The sequence below is a fragment of the Protomyctophum bolini genome, assembly GCF_963924005.1.
Source record: "Protomyctophum bolini genome assembly, chromosome: 17".
Classification (NCBI taxonomy): domain Eukaryota; kingdom Metazoa; phylum Chordata; class Actinopteri; order Myctophiformes; family Myctophidae; genus Protomyctophum; species Protomyctophum bolini.
In genome coordinates, this window is record NC_137878.1 from 38451447 (window position 1) to 38468262 (window position 16816).

A 16816-nucleotide genomic window follows, 5' to 3' on the forward strand; every position below is an offset into this window, starting at 1 on the left:
CTCGCAGGTCTTCTGCTACATTGAATTGTATTGTCACTCTACCATTCGATGTCGTAGAACTTAAGACCTGCGAGTTTACACCTGCAGATATGTCGTCTCCGCCTACAGGAAATACCATGAGACCCGTTTCTGAATTCGTCTAGGCTTTGAAGAGTCCATAATACTCACCGATGAGGAGACACAGCATTCGGAGGTTGGCCATGTTGTTGACGGGTCAAAAGCTGAACAGTCGATGTATTCGTCCTGCTTCAAACCACGATCTTATATATATTAGTCCCGCTTATATAACACTGTTTGAGCTCAAACCGTCAGCATTGCACCGTCCTTAACACAATGTTTGAGCTTTGTAAAGAATAATGTTTTGCCTGTGGGCGCCCAATGCCGAGTGAAACGTTGCATTAAAAAGAAAGATACTCTTGTACTGAGCAAATATACAGTGTGGGAACACACCTTCTTTTACAATGGAAAACTATTTCTTATCATACACGCTCTCAAGATTATTTGATGCTTAAGTTGAGACCATACATGCCTCCACTACATCTGGAAAATCTGCCTTCAAGTGTGCTGCCCCGCACACTTGGAACACGTACCTTACAGACTTCACTAAAGTGAAGTCTTTTGTATAGGAAGGAAGAAAATGAACTTTTTGATTCTACTTTTTTGAGAAGGAGCTGTTATGATCACATTAGGTTCCATATCGCCTCAGGTGTGTCTACTGTAAGGAGATCCACCGTGTGAAATCAAATATGTACACTTCTCTGTAGGCATTACTTTAGGATTATTGACTTTACCCCTCAGGAATAGCACGAACACACACAGCAACATCTCTCACATGAATCATCTCTCGGTCCAAGACCTGCTTTTTGCAACAATATAGATCGCATTTACTATGAAAACCTGCATTTCTGTGTGTCACGGAGGTATATGGTCACGCCTCGTGACATCACGCCTCCATCTCCATATATGGAGCTGACCTGTTCTGACATTCCATATGTTGATCCTTCCCAACCCGTCCTTCCTCTTCGATGTCTCCTTTTTGACTGATGCCTGTGCATTCAAACTCTAGACGGGCCCGCCTCAAAGTTATTAGTGCAGCCGGCGAAGACTATAGAGTTCTCAACAGGCCCGAAACTTAAGGCCCGGCCCTACCTGGGCCCTCATCAAACCCTGTACACTCAAGACACTGCCCCTGCTGCCACCCTTAGATCAAGATGCGCCGTCCGAAACCATGAACTATAGTATGCTACAATTACAAACACAGGAAGTGACACCTTCCCATAGGTGAGATAACTTGGTCTGTACCATGTGATCAAACATGACTACATAGCCAACATGTACCAAAAGTGCAACCTTAAACCAATTCAGACACATAATAAATACTAGACATCAGAGTCCTTGAATACATTTACATGCATATTACATAATATCAGAATATCAGGGTCATTTGTTCCATGAAAAGGTTCAAAAAGTATAGAAAAAATATATCATATACACTGAGGCACTCAAACCCCCTATTCAGACCTAGCTTCATGGTCCCTTAATAAAACAATACGCACAAACATGACAAACAATAAGCAATAAATGAGGTATACGGTGCCTTGGTATCAATAGATCGCTGAATGTGAGGCATTTAAACCTCAGGGTTTTAAATCTGTGGGTGCAACAGATCTAATCTGACTGAGTTAATTAATACCTCATGCAGTATTTAAACCAGTTCAGTATTCGCCAGTGCGTAATAACCTTAATCCAAAAAAATACAAACACTTCACATTTACAATAACCAGGACAGTAAATCAAAACACATTAACATTAATAAACCCATACAACACTTTAGTGGCCATAAAAACATAGTTGTAAAAATATGTAGCACTGTGTTGTACTGTATGTTGTGCGTCTGTTTTCATCAGTAGGTCAAGTTGTGAACGAGCAGCAGGTGTGTGTGTGTGTGTGTGTGTGTGTGTGTGTGTGTGTGTGTGTGTGTGTCATGTGATCTTGCAGGCCGAAGGACACTGAATGATTTAACAAGCAGACATCCATTCATCTAAATAACACACACACGTACACAAACGCATGTACGCACCCCCCCCCCCCCCCCCCCCCACACACACACACACACACACACACACAAACAAACACAGTGAGAGAGAGGAAGAGAAGAGAAGAGAAGAGAAGAGAAGAGAAGAGAAGAGAAGAGAAGAGGTTATATTAAGAAAAGTGACCTCGCTTTTTACTGTACTTGTAAGTCTCTCTGGCTGAAGAGCATCCGCTGAATGCCTGAATTGTGTCCAACGACGTCTCGGCCCTGCAGTCTCCCTCAAGTTGTGACCCATATTACGCCTGGACCGAGGGTTATAGGGTTGACACGCGCCTCACCTGTCCCTGAGCCGGGACCAACTGGACACCTGGACCTTCTGACCAGAACCCCACACAGAACCCCTGGACCAAACGCCTGCTAGAGGGCACACGTCACGTTGTCCACAGAGAGGAGACCACCTCATAACATTTAAACCTCCTCATGGCCTTATGAGAGGTGAGTTCATTTTATCAAGTTATAATTAGCCTGTTTTTCTTGTGTGCTGGTTTGGGCTGAATAACACTTCAAATAAATCAAGGCAGGAAAGAATACACACACACACAGGTGTGGGCCTGTAAATAATTGCGCGCACACATGAATGCACGCACGCACGCACGCACGCACGCACACATACACACACAGATTTGGTGTAGATGGAAAAAGTAGCGGACCTAGTATAGAGCCTTGGGGGACCCCAGTCATATATGTGCAAATAAAAGTAGGGTTGAAATGTTTAGTTTAGTTTCAAATCTATGTAATTTGTTGCATGTGAAGCATTACACGGAAGCGGGGATTGAACTGCTCCCGCTCACCATACCAACTCGCAAACCTATACCGTGCCAATTATAGGGCTGAGCCTGATTGGCAGGGCTGCTGTGGGCTGGGTCTCGGCTGCATGGGGGCTACAATCACCCCCACGGTCTTTGAAGCGCGTCCTCGCGCTTCTCACTTCACACCGCAGACCTCCACAGTGTGGATATCACGCTCCACGCAGTGTGGATATCACACAGGAGGATATCACGCAGCTCCACGTCCGGCCCACTACGCCAGATTGTAGTATTTCGCATGAAGCGGGGATTGAACACCGGGGGCTGCATTCTGCGTGTCTTAAGTACCAGGTCTTATTACCTATAACTTGAGTAAACTAAAGACCTGGAGGCATGGTCAATGCTCTTTGGCCACTCAGAATAGCCAAATGGCATTGATGATCACGCCTCCAGGTCTTTAGTTTACTCAAGTTAGGTAATAAGACCTGGTACTTAAGACACGCAAAATACAGCCCTGGCCTGAACCCCTAATTGCTCCTGATGTGCTGTTCGGTGTGTGAACGGGTGAATGTAATGCACAATCTATGTAAAGGTGTGTGTGAATGGGTGAATGTAATGCACAATCTATGTAAAGGTGTGTGTGAATGGGTGAATGTAATGCACAATCTATGTAAAGGTGTGTGTGAATGGGTGAATGTAATACACGATCTATGTAAAGGTGTGTGTGAACGGGTGAATGTAATGCACAATCTATGTAAAGCGCCTTGGATGAAGGCACTATATAAATGCACCATTTACCATATTATTTAGAGACATTTGTTGAAATGTGAACTGAAGTTTAGTAAGAACAGATTGGCAAGACATAAATATAATAATGTAGGCCTATAGTAAAGCATTATATGATATGATACTATAAGATAAACTATAAAATATACAATATAAATCACTTTACAGTTCTCTCAAAACGACACTAGGAACGGAGAAAAGATACCATACTGATGGGTACGCTTAAAGGCAATCTGGGAAACCATTAGGTGTACACACGCGCACACACACACACACACACACACACACTCACACTCTCACACTATCACACTCTCTCTCACACACACACACACACACACACACACACACACAGGGGGTCCCTGGAACAAAACATTTTCAGATGGGCCAAATACACCTCATTCTGTGGGTTCGTGACATGAAATAGTTTGAACCACTGACATAGAAACATATACGTAGGTTTTTCAGAAATCTGGTCAGTCCTAAATGGGTTAACGTTAACTGAATGAAATATACATGATACCTACAGTAGCCTATATATGAGTCTATTTATGTGCTAATGGGACATACATTATGCACCAACCCTCCAGGAGCAGATCAGGTCAGGTCACATGTTTAAAGTCCTCTTATAACCAGGATTCATGATTCAAAATGAGACATTGAAGAGGATCAACATGTGGAATGTCAGAACAGGCCAGCTCCATATATGGAGACCCCAATGGGTTTGAGGTCAGATGTAGAGATTTATTAATAGCCAACCAGAAAAAAAATATATATAATGAATTGCATTTTTATAGTGCTCAAAGCGCTTTACAATGGTTCATTCTTTCATATATATATATATATATATATATGAAATGAAATCTAAAATGACGCAGATCCTTTCCCGGTTTTAATGGGTTAACCACTTGAACCCTGGGGGGGAACATTTGCCAGAACTAAACGATCTACAAGAGTTTTGTCGAAGGGGCAGAGGGTGAGGCAGAGACCAAATACAGAGCCAGAGGTCAAGTTTATCCATCTATGAATCTATGACTAAAGCACAGAGTTACTGTAGGAATGTTTAGCAGTAATGGCAGCAGTGTTGTCGGTTGACCTGGTTAGCGCCTGCTTAATATTTAAAACTCTTCTTCCACCCCTCGGTATAGGCAGTGTCTTTGCTTACAGTTTATAAAATATACAGGAAGTGATGTCACCACCCCTGTTGTTGTTTTCTCCAGCGGGATATCATGCTACATTCTGTCTGTCCGTCTCATTCAGCTGACCGCCTGTCTGTCTGTCTCATTCAGCTGACCGCCTCTCTGTCTGTCTGTCTGTCTGTCCGTCTCATTCAGCTGACCGCCTGTCTGTCTGTCTGTCTGTCTGTCCGTCTCATTCAGCTGACCGCCTGTCTGTCTGTCTGTCTGTCTGTCCGTCTCATTCAGCTGACCGCCTGTCTGTCTGTCTCATTCAGCTGACCGCCTGTCTGTCTGTCTGTCTGTCTGTCTGTCCGTCTCATTCAGCTGACTGTCTGTCTGTCCGTCTGACTTGGAGATACATGTGGCCGATGTTGACGGATCGTGTTACGTACTCTGATTATCCCAACCAGGCCAGAGCCATCGAAGGCGAGGGATTATGTTGTCACTCCTGTGAGTCCCTCCCAGGGGTCATCATCAACCACACCGCCCATTCCCTCTATAGGCCGAGGAAGAAATGCCTCCCCTTTTCACATGTTATAGCGTCACCACCAGCAGGCACATTTTTCCAATAGCCAATTTACAAGCTCAACAATGGTGCGCAGCGCGAGGCATTGTGAGCTTGTAGATCAGCATTTTTTCCCCCCAAATTCTCCTCTCAGAATAGGGTTTAATGCTTATATAGAAATAATATTATAATAATACGATATTGGTGGGCCACCAGTAACACTACACTATAGCAACTGTATTTAGGGTTTGTGTGTGAACACAATGTGATTTGAGACAATGTTTTGAGACAATGTTCAGGCGATGAGGTTACATTTTCAAGAAATGCATCCAAGCAGAGAACAGCATTTGTCTGTTTCCCTTGAATTTCCGTCTGTCTGTCTGTCTGTCTAGCAGTTGTTGGCCTACAGAACTACAGGAACCACATTACCCACAAATCCCTGCAAGATGTTCAGTGACAAACGGTCAGTAACACTGATGTTGATGAAGCAAACATAGGAAACTGTCTGAAACTTCTCTAACAACATTCTCCCTTCCCTAAAACACCCTGGACAACGCTCCACCCGTCCTAGACTCTTCTCCCTTCCCTAAAACACCCTGGACAACACTCCACACGTCCTAGACTCTTCTCCCTTCCCTAAAACACCATGGACAACACTCCATACATCGTAGAATCTTCTCCCTTCTCTAAAACACCATGGACAACGCTCCACACGTACTAGACTCTTCTCCATTCCCTAAAACATCCTAGACAATGCTCCACACGAGAGCATTAGAGTTGACATAGTACACATAGTGCATGCATAAACTTTCCTTAATAATTATGTGGTTTCAGTATTAATTTATGATATATTTTCTCTGTTATTTAGGTTATTCTTGCAATCTGTTTGTATTGATGGTGGGGAAAGGGGTCGGGGGTCGCGAGACATGGCCAAAGCATTTGGCCATGCTTCTCAACAAAAATGTTGAGAACCCCTGGCCTAAAACACCCTGAACAATGCTCCACACATCCTAGACTCTTCTCCCTTACCTGGTATAGTTTCAAACGTTTGTGTGTGCATGTTTAAAGGTTAAAGGAGAGGTCTATATCGGTAGAGATCGGCATCATGCCTCCCTTGCCCGTTACCAAGACAACGCATAGTGTGGTCGTCGAGACAACACCCGAAGAGCCGGAGAACCACTCCACCAATCAGAAGCTCCGAAACTGGCGGAGGGCGATGTTCAAGAGGGCCTTCACCATCGGTAAGTGTGTGTGTGTGTGTGTGTGTGTGTGTGTGTGTGTGTGTGTGTGTGAGCTTCAGCTCGTACAGTTACAGTATAGATGGGCTATATATTCAGCATGCAACCAGATCTAAAATCAGCCATTACAACGACATCAAGGCCCCACATTTCAGTCGACTAAATCAACTGTAGATTCAGTCAACAAAAATCTAACGATAGGACTATTTAGTCAAATAAAACTAGACCAACGCTAAAATATTTCAGATGACTATAAAATGTGACTATAAATGAAAATGTATTCAAAAGACTATGAGTAAAACAAAATCCAAATTTGCTGTCAAGTCCAACCAGGGAAACTCCCCCCTGTCAGGTTGTAAAGGAGCAACTTGGACACTCATGCATGAAGGAAGCACGAGTTCAAGTCCCTTGCTCTCCCCAGATCGGGTTGTGCTTATAATCTGTGGCCAACGTTAGACTAAATTACTCTATGGACTGTAGACCGCGACGGAGAGGCCTGCCGTGTCAAGCGAACTTGAGCCACGCGAGACGCCACCGAGCGAGCTGTCTCAGGGTAATGATGGAGGACGTGTCTGTCCTGGCTGTAACGTCTTGTCCGGTGCTTTGCTTTCGCCAGACGTGGGCTTGGGGACTCACGTGGAGAAAGAGACGGACAGAAAGACAGACAAACAGAAAGAGAGAAAAGACGGAAAACGGACCTCCTTCCAGCGGCCGGAAGGGACCATGGAGTACAACGTGAGTGCCAATGGTGTAAAGTAACAATAAGTGTACTGTAAATTTACTCAAATAATGTACTTAATGTACAATTTTTTTTTACTCTACTACAATGATTTGGAAACTTTCGTTACTAGTTACTTTGTATATTTGTATTATTACAAAACCACTACAGCCGAGTATTCTTGGCCTTTTGAAAATAACAACTTAGCCGAACACTGCTTTGAAAGGACTCTGCTGAGAGTGGTTGTCGTTGTCACGTTGACCCCCAGGTGGCGCCAAACGACACGCTGAACAGCATCGCCCTGAGGTTCAACACCACGCCCAACCAACTGGTGACCCTGAACAAGCTGTTCACTAGATCTGTGGTGCCTGGGAAGGTACGCACGCACACGCGCACGCTGGCACACGCACGCACGCACGCACACACACACACACACACACACACACACACACACACACTGGTGACCCTGAACAAGCTGTTCTCTAGATCCACCATAGATCTGGAGGTAACACGTACACACGCACGCATGCACGCACGCTACAATAATACTACTACTAATAATAAAGTGTGTGTGTGTGTGTGTGTGTGCGTGTGTGTGCGTGTGTGTGTGCGCGTGCAGATTCTCTTTGTTCCAGATCCAGAATATGTGTGCGCAGCTCCCCCCTCCCCCGAGCCTGACCAGGTCAAGGTAAAGTGAGCTTACACACTAAAATGGCACAATACGTCTTGTCACCACCTGGGCATAGGAGGGCGCTGCTTGTATAAATACTGTATGCCTGGTGGTGACGACGACACACACGCCTGCATTTCTGCGTGTCTGTCTGCAGCCACACCCCCGTCTGACCAGAGTGGCGTCGTCCCCTCACCCCCGTGTGTCCAGCCTGGCGCCGTCCCCATCAGAGGAGGACGAGGTCCCAACGGAGAAGTTCCTGAAGGTCGACTGCAAGTACATCACCGATGGCAAGGTAACAAACAATGTTGTACTACTAGTATACAATATACATCACTGATGGCAAGGTAACAGACAATGTTGTACTACTAGTATACAATATACATCACTGATGCATAGGTAACAAACAATGTTGTACTACTAGAATACAATATACATCACTGATGGCAAGGTAACAGACAATGTTGTACTACTAGTATACAATATACATCACTGATGCATAGGTAACAAACAATGTTGTACTACTAGAATACAATATACATCACTGATGGCAAGGTAACAGACAATGTTGTACTACTAGTATACAATACATCACCGATGGCAAGGTAACAGACAATGTTGTACTACTAGAATACAATATACATCACCGATGGCAAGGTAACAGACAATGTTGTACTAGTAGAATACAATATACATCACTGATGGTAAGGTAACAGACAATGCTGTACTACATTGGTTGGACCACAACGCTTATATGAAACGATTTTAAGATCACCCCCATGTTATTCTCCATAGAGAAATGACTTCCGTGAACCATGCAGGGGAATCGAAGGGATGAGCGAGTTACGTCAGGACTTTGGTGCTCTATTGTATTCAAAAAGGATATGACTAAATCAAAATGTGCTGTATAAACTGTAACGAGCACTGCTTCAAATGTCTTACAGTCTTAACAATAATTACTGTAGGCTACATCACACGTGGTGTGTGTGTGTGTGTGTGTGTGTGTGTGTGTGTGTGTGTGTTCAGGGTACGGTCGGCGGGGTGCTACTGGTCACTCCCAGCTTCTTGATGTTCGACCCGGATCGGTCCGACCGATTGGTCCAGCAGATGGGATGCGAGGAGTTTGGCGTCATGTGTTCCCTGGAGGAAGTGATGTCGGCGTGCGCGTGCACAGAGGTCACCGACCCCCAGATCAGACTGCAGCTGCCGAGGTGAGCCTCCCGTTTGATTTGATATGGTTATAATGTGGTTATATTCATGTAGAAAACAGAAGAAGACACGTGGGCTCTTCGCACTGGGAGGAGACCCCGGGGCAGACCAAGGACCACGTCCCACTGGGAGGAGACCCCCGGGGCAGACCAAGGACCACGTCCCACTGGGAGGAGACCCCGGGAGCAGACCAAGGACCACGTCCCACTGGGAGGAGACCCCCGGGGCAGACCAAGGATCACGTCCCACTGGGAGGAGACCCCGGGAGCAGACCAAGGACCACGTCCCACTGGGAGGAGACCCCCGGGGCAGACAAAGGACCACGCCCCACTGGGAGGAGACCCCCGGGAGCAGACCAAGGACGACGTCACACTGGGAGGAGACCCCGGGGCAGACCAAGGACCACGTCCCACTGGGAGGAGACCCCGGGGCAGACAAAGGACCACGCCCCACTGGGAGGAGACCCCCGGGGCAGACAAAGGACCACGCCCCACTGGGAGGAGACCCCCGGGGCAGACCAAGGCGCAGATGGAGGGATTACATCGCCTCACTGGCCTTGGAACGTCTCGGGATTCCCCCCAGGAGGAAGTCACTAATGCTGCTCTGGAGAGTGAAGTCTGGAGCACTCTGGTGGAGCTGTTGCCCCCGCGACCCGACTACGGATAAGTGGTTGAAGATGGATGGATGGCCCTCTTCGCCAACGTATGAATGGTTCTAGGTTGCTAAGCAACGGATACAACCGTAAATGAACCGGAAAGGTTCAGTGTATGTTTGCAATGACACACACACACACACTAAACTACACACTGTCTGTGCGTCTCCATAGCAACCTGGACCTGCCCACGCCAAGTGTTTCCCAAAGCAACGACAGCGCTAGCCCCGCCCAGTCCTGCTCCGAGTCAAAACAAACACTCCCACAAGACCTGACAGAGTAAATATATGCCACACGCAACCCCTATTGATTGAGTGACTGATTGATTGATTGGGTACTTAATTAGGCAGACATGTAAACACCACACCTGCTGGGGAGCCAGACAAGATTTCATTATCAAATGAGTGGGAAAAAACATACCTATATTAAATTGTTTATAGTGGAAGTAAATTAATATACGATAACCCTTCCACAGGAGTAGCTTTTTCATATATATATCACACATTTTCTTATTTTTTTACCACATTGATAGGTGAATAGGATGAAAACTAAATTGTTATCACTATGAACCTTCCCCAGTTGATTACTTACATCTATCTGATATCATCATCATATCATATCTGATATCATATCATATCATATCTGATATCATAACATCAAAGCTTGACTATGGTCTTGAACCTTGAGATTGTTAGTGGCAGGTGGTGATTTTTTTTAACTGTTTGTTTTTGTTTGTTTGTTGGTTTTACTGTTGGTACTTTAAGTACATTGATGTCAATAGTGTGATGTCTTTAGTATTTTATTTTTTACGCATGTACATTTTGAATGCAGGACATTTACTCGTAACAGAATATTTCTACATTGTGGTATTTTTGGGTGCTTTTACTTAAGTAATAAACAAAGTGCTCGTTGTTCTGACGCCATAGGTCAACGAGGGATGGTCCAGAACCTGACCCCAGGTCAGCCCCGGCATCCCGGGAGGACGACCAATCAGACTGTCAGGATGCCCCGGCCCCGCCCCCATCCCAGGAGGATGACCAATCGGAGATGGACGAGCTGAGGAAGCTGTGGAAGGCCAATGAGGAGCAAGCTGAGGAGCAACCAGGAAGTGAAGGTAAACGTCTCTGGGAGGCTATAGTGCCGAATAATGGCCTTCGCGTTTGAGTAAGGACGCGCTGTGATTGGCCAGTGCACTTGTGCACATACACGCTGTGATTGGCCAGTCGGCTACATTGTAGCAGTGCAGTGCATTAATAGAGTTTGTTATTATTCACATTGTAGCGGTGCAGTGCATTCATTGAGTTTGCGTGAATTCAAGCATAATAAAATGAAAAATGTTTGCTAGGCCAAGTCCTAATATGTAATAAGTTGTGAAACAACATGAAAGGAGCCACTACACACTAGCCACCACACACTAGCCACCACACACTAGCCACGACACACTAGCCTCCACACACTAGCGCCGTGTGTCCTACACACTTTATACAATAGATTATTTGTATTTTTCCGTCGTAGCGGTGCAGGGCAGCGCGGCAGCCGAGCGGGGCGGGGCTTCAGACATGCGCTTCCTGTGCGTGCGCGTCCTGAAGCCGATGAGGAAGACCTTCGTGTCTCTGGCCTGCTCGTCCATGCAGCAGTACGCCATGAGAGAGAGAGTCAAACACCAGTACTGGTTCTGTGTTCCACGAGAGAGGTACGCACGCACGCACACACACACACACACACACACACACACACACACACACACACACACACACACACACACACACACACACACACACACACACACACACACACACACACACACACACACACACACACACACACACACACACACACACACAGGGCCTCGTGCAGCAGTATGCACTGAGAGAGCACAGCAAAGACCTTACTGGTTCTGTAGCCTGGGCACCATTTCATTTAGGGTATATGATCCTGTCGGGAGCGGATGATATCGTTACGTCTTGTTGTAGTATTGTTTTGTGTAGTCGACAGGCAGGAACAACAGGCGGCAACTTCCTTTTCCCTCAAACCGATTTTTCTCAATAAAAGCTACAGGCTACGAGAGCTTTTATTGAGAGGGAAAAGGAAGGAACCTTCCTTTTCCCTCAATAAAGTTGACGCCTGTTGTTCCTGCCTGACCTGTCGACTACAAAACAATACTACAACATGAGGTAACGATATCATCCGCTCCCGACAGGATCATACAGACTTTTGAAACAGAGACCAGGCTTTCCTCCTCCGAGGTGGTGGAAAGCCTGGTGAGGCGAGGTTACTGGTTCTGTGTTCCGAGACAAAGGTGCACTCAAACACGCACGCACAAAATACAAACGCACACGCACACACACACACACACACACACACACACACACACACACACACACACACACACCACTATTATAAACTGTTAGGGAGGGACTAGTGGAGAAGAGATCTGCGCAGCACGCACACATATTAACTGTTTGTCTCCCTCTCTCTCTCTCTGTCAGATCACATCACATCCTGTTGTTTTTTCTCGGAGAGGGGGAGGGGAGGGGCAGTGGGCGTGGCTTCCTGGTGGTCAAGAGGAAGGGGGGGTCGGAGCCTGGCTCTGACCAACCACCTGTCGCTGATATCTCCACCAAGGACTGGGAGGTAAGAGAACGTCTGTGTGTGTGTGCACACATGCGATGGCTTAGATCTGACGCCAGAGTCAGCACAACAGTAACAGTTACAGACTATAGAAGTGCAATAGGTACAGATGAAAAACTGCACAGGTCTCCACCATGCCTGCAGGTCAGGTTGTGGCCTCCTGCTGGCGCTATAATAGGCCAATCGAGGGTGCCATTTCTTCATACGCCATTGATGGCAATTGGATGATTTGAGGCATTTTGTTCCAAAAATGCATTTAGCAAAACCCCACCTTGGTTGGTGGTGCTATAACAGCCCAATGTGAAAAGCGTGGGATATATATTCCTCAGCCTAGTTAGGAAAGTGTGAAAGATTTCACGTAAATGTCACGCTGCATTCATGATTTGAGGCTTTTTGTTCAAAACGGGCCAATCCTGCAAACTTTGAAAGCCAATGTTCTGGAGGAGTAAAAATTGCATTGTAAATGGCATTGTGTGTGTGTTTACATGCCTGTCGTGTTGGATACAGCATAAAATCCAAGCAGTGCAGCCAGGTGTGCTCTGTTGGTGCGTTCACACGGGACAGATGGAACGATGAAAAGACAGATGCATGGTTTAATCTGCCCCGTGTGTGAACACAACATGAGTCTTTGATTAGACAGCGGTCTGTTATAGAGCGGTCATTATGCAGAAATAACACACCGCTGAACTCAGCCATTGACCAATCAGAATCAAGCTTGAACCAAGCCGTGTGATGAATAGATACGCCATATACAGTACAATCCCCTCCCTGATGCAGACCATGACAGAGTGGCAAGGTAAAGCACATCGGCATAGACAACAGGTAACGTTACGCGTGTGTGTGTGTGTGTGTGTGTGTGTGTGTGTGTGTGTGTGTGTGTGTGTGTGTGTGTGTGTGTGCGTGCATGCGTGCATGTGTAGGTTGTATCTCAAGCAGAGTACCAGCGGAGGGTTGATGCGTTGAAGAGTGACGACCTGCGATCGCTCTGCAAGAGACTACAGGTATACCTGCTCACATAGAACCCCTTTAATACACCCCTACCATGGCATGCAGTCAAAAGTAAAAAAAAAAAAAAACATACATCTACTTCCTCTCGGGTGCTTCTGTATGCATTCCTACTAACAACAACACTACAGTAGGGCAGTGGTGGCGACAGATTTAGCTGTTAGCAGAATTGTATCACGGAGCTCTAGGATAATCCTATAGGCAAGGGTTCCCAAACCATTCAGGCCAAAATAACTGTCCGTCTGTCTGTCTGTCTGTCTGTCTCTCTCTGGCTGTCTGTCTGTCTCTCTCTCTGTCTCTCTCTCCAGATCAGTACAGCAGAGGTGGAGTCAGAACCCTTCAGACCCACTCTGAGCCAGACCAGCAACCTGCTGACCCAGGAGCATGTGCACAAGGTGTGTGTGTGTGTGTGTGTGTCTATTTGAATGTCAAATAGTCTATAGTCCCTGAATATAATACGTCGTTTCTTATTGGAAAAAAGACGTAGTCTTATATTCAGGCCAATAGGGTACATATTCTTTAGCAAATGAATGCCCGACTTTGTCATACTACACAAAAGTATAGCACAAATAGCATCGGCGCCTCTTTCCTGTCCTACAGCTGGGTAAACACCTCCCCCCGCGCACGATTGGCTACCCCTGGTCGCTGGCGTTCAGCACAGCCACTCACGGCATGAGCATCAACACGCTGTACCGAACCATGAGGACCCTGGAGACCCCCGTCCTGCTGGTGCTGAGGGACACCGAGGGACAGGTATACGCACACGCACGCACGCACGCACGGACGCACGCACACCCCAAACTACCCAAAACTACAGAAAACAGTAAGATACGGTAACGGCATCAAGGGAGAATATCTACCATGCCAGCAATACAGACTGTTTCCGATTATCTATGAAGAAGCGGACAGCTGCATCATGTCATATAATCACCGCCTGTCCCCTGCATTGACCTAGCGTAGCCAGCCAGCCTTTATCGCAACGCAAGGCTATAGAATAGACCTCCTTCAGAGGACAGCCTCTTTCTTGTTGGACCAGAGACGAGGGTGTGGCTACTGGCTGCAATATAAGAATAAGAAGAAGAGGCTCCAATGCTTGAAACAACAACTGATTGACGGGTGACACTGATGGACAGGTGACACTGATGGAAAGGTGACACTGATTGACAGGTGACAAAGATGGACACTGATTGACAGGTGACACTGATGGACAGGTGGCATTGATGTGCAGGTGACACTGATTAACAGCTGAGACAGACACAGTGAGAGCCACAAACGCATGCAATAGAAGTTGTAACTTGTTCCCAATGTGCTTACATGTATTGTGTGTGTGTGTGTGTGTGTGTGTGTGTGTGTGTCTCTCTCAGGTGTTTGGAGCACTGGCGTCAGAGCCTCTGAAAGTCAGTGATAGTTTCTTTGGAACTGGAGAGACCTTCCTGTTCACTTTCTGTCCTGAGTTTGAGGTGAGGTAGACCTACAGGTCCAACTCGGCTGGTGGTGACAACTCACGACAAATAAACACAATTGTTTGGGCCGGACAAATAATTAGAAAGAAGAAAAACTAAAAAAATATAAAAAGTGTTACCCTGCCCTTTTTTTTCTTCTTTCTAATTATTTGTCCAGCCCAAAAAAAAACATGTTTTTATTGTCATTAATGTATTGTCACCAGCTGAGTTGGCTTTGTCTGAGGCGTAAAAGGTCTTTAAATAAATACTTTTTGAAACGTCTATGGAAAAACGTAATGGGAAATTCTCTTCCTCAAAGGGGGCGGGACGCACTATAGATGGGTGGCAACCTTTCAGCCAATCAGCATAAAGTACCCATTGACCAGCTTCAATTGTATAGTGTTTCAGTTTGTTTAATTACAATTGGTATTTCCGACCGGAAATTTTATTTTCTGTTTATTAAAGAGCTGGAGAGACAGGGAGAACCTGTTACTGAACAAACGCTACATACCAATATATAACAAGAATATAAAGCAACTTATTTTAAAACGAGAAATATCACTTACCCTACCTTTAAATTATTATAAAATCGCCCCAGTGTATTAGGATTTAGGTATTAGGTATGCTAAATGGGTTATATCTCAGTTTTGAGACTGTGTGTGTGTGTGTGTGTGTGTGTGTTCCAGGTGTTTAAGTGGACAGGAGACAACATGTTTTTCCTGAAAGGAGACATGGACTCATTTACCTTTGGAGGAGGAGGGTGAGACACACTCTACTGTCCTACTGTACTGTCTGTTATAATGTTCACGTCCGTTTACAATTCTACCATCTTGTTTACACTATGCTTATAGTACATTTTAAGGTCAGCCATTCTTCTAGGTCAGTTTAGACGAGTGGAAAACGGAAGTACTTGAGTAGTAAGCTCCCCAATTCCGACCCCGCGCAAGCTATTTATCACTTTTGGCCACATACGACCGCAGTGATGCAGATTTATTCTTCGTTCTTTTGGTTAAAAAAATAAGGTTTCCAAAAATTGTTCACAAAAAAAGGTAATTAAACAATAAACTTACAAGCCTCAAATTCAAGCCCATGTCTATTGCTGTAGCTTTTACTGAGGGTGTTCTTGAAACAACACAACAGTCTAGCTATGAACTGAGCTGCTGACTGGTTTCCAAGGGCAGAGCTATCTAGGCATTATTGTGCCCTTCCCTCTATGAAAATGTCTGGAATCTTAACCCATTTTGGGGCGGGAACCCATTTTGTGCTTTAGCTATTGAAAAATAGCAGATCTACAAGCTCATAGCGCGCCACCGAGTGGCGCGCTAAGAGCTTGTAGGTCTGCTATTTTTTGAAAAATCGAAGAGCGACTGACATAGAATATTTTTTTTAAATCTGATCTCAGGTCAGAATGAAAACTGTCAGGAATGGATGTAGAAGACATTTTTTGAATCTGATCTCAGGTCAGAATGAAAACTGTCAGGATGTAGACAGTTTCTCAGGTCAGAATGGGTTAAGTGTTAACCACGGTGCTCTAACAGCCCGTCTCTCTCTCTCTCCCCACAGAGGCGACTCTGCCCTCTGGCTGGACGGGGATCTGTACCACGGACGCTCCAACCCCTGCAAGACCTTCGGAAACCCAAGTCTGTCCAAGAAGGAGGACTTTGTGCTCCAGGACATCGAGGTCTGGAGCTTCCAGTAGACCCAGATATAGCCCTCCAACCCAGCTAGGCTGCTCTGTCTGACCCGTTGAAGATGGACAGTCTGGCGTATGGTGTTGGGTGAAATCAACCCTCAGCTATATCTCCGAGAAATATGGGAGGGGGGGATGGGGGAGGGAAGCCTCGCCCTACAGGGGCGAGGTTTCCCTCCCCCAACCCCTCCCCTACTGGGCGGGATTTTCCCTTTTCTTTTACATGACTTGGGCGTTCAACCGCGTGTATAACT

General features: G+C 46.0%; 1 protein-coding gene across 1 annotated transcript; it reads left to right on the forward strand.

Annotated features, from left to right (window-relative positions):
- Positions 1–6412: 6412 nt before the first annotated feature.
- Positions 6413–16571, forward strand: LOC308332467 (oxidation resistance protein 1-like; the record flags this gene model as incomplete). Its single annotated transcript, XM_080788373.1, has 15 exons — positions 6413–6548; positions 7162–7280; positions 7532–7639; positions 7883–7951; positions 8091–8228; positions 8960–9144; positions 10721–10908; positions 11310–11487; positions 12284–12428; positions 13346–13426; positions 13739–13825; positions 14031–14183; positions 14795–14890; positions 15559–15632; positions 16436–16571. 15 exons carry the CDS (start codon positions 6413–6415, stop codon positions 16569–16571), a joined length of 1893 nt encoding a protein of 630 aa, XP_080644499.1.
- Between the last annotated feature and the right edge of the window lie 245 nt (positions 16572–16816).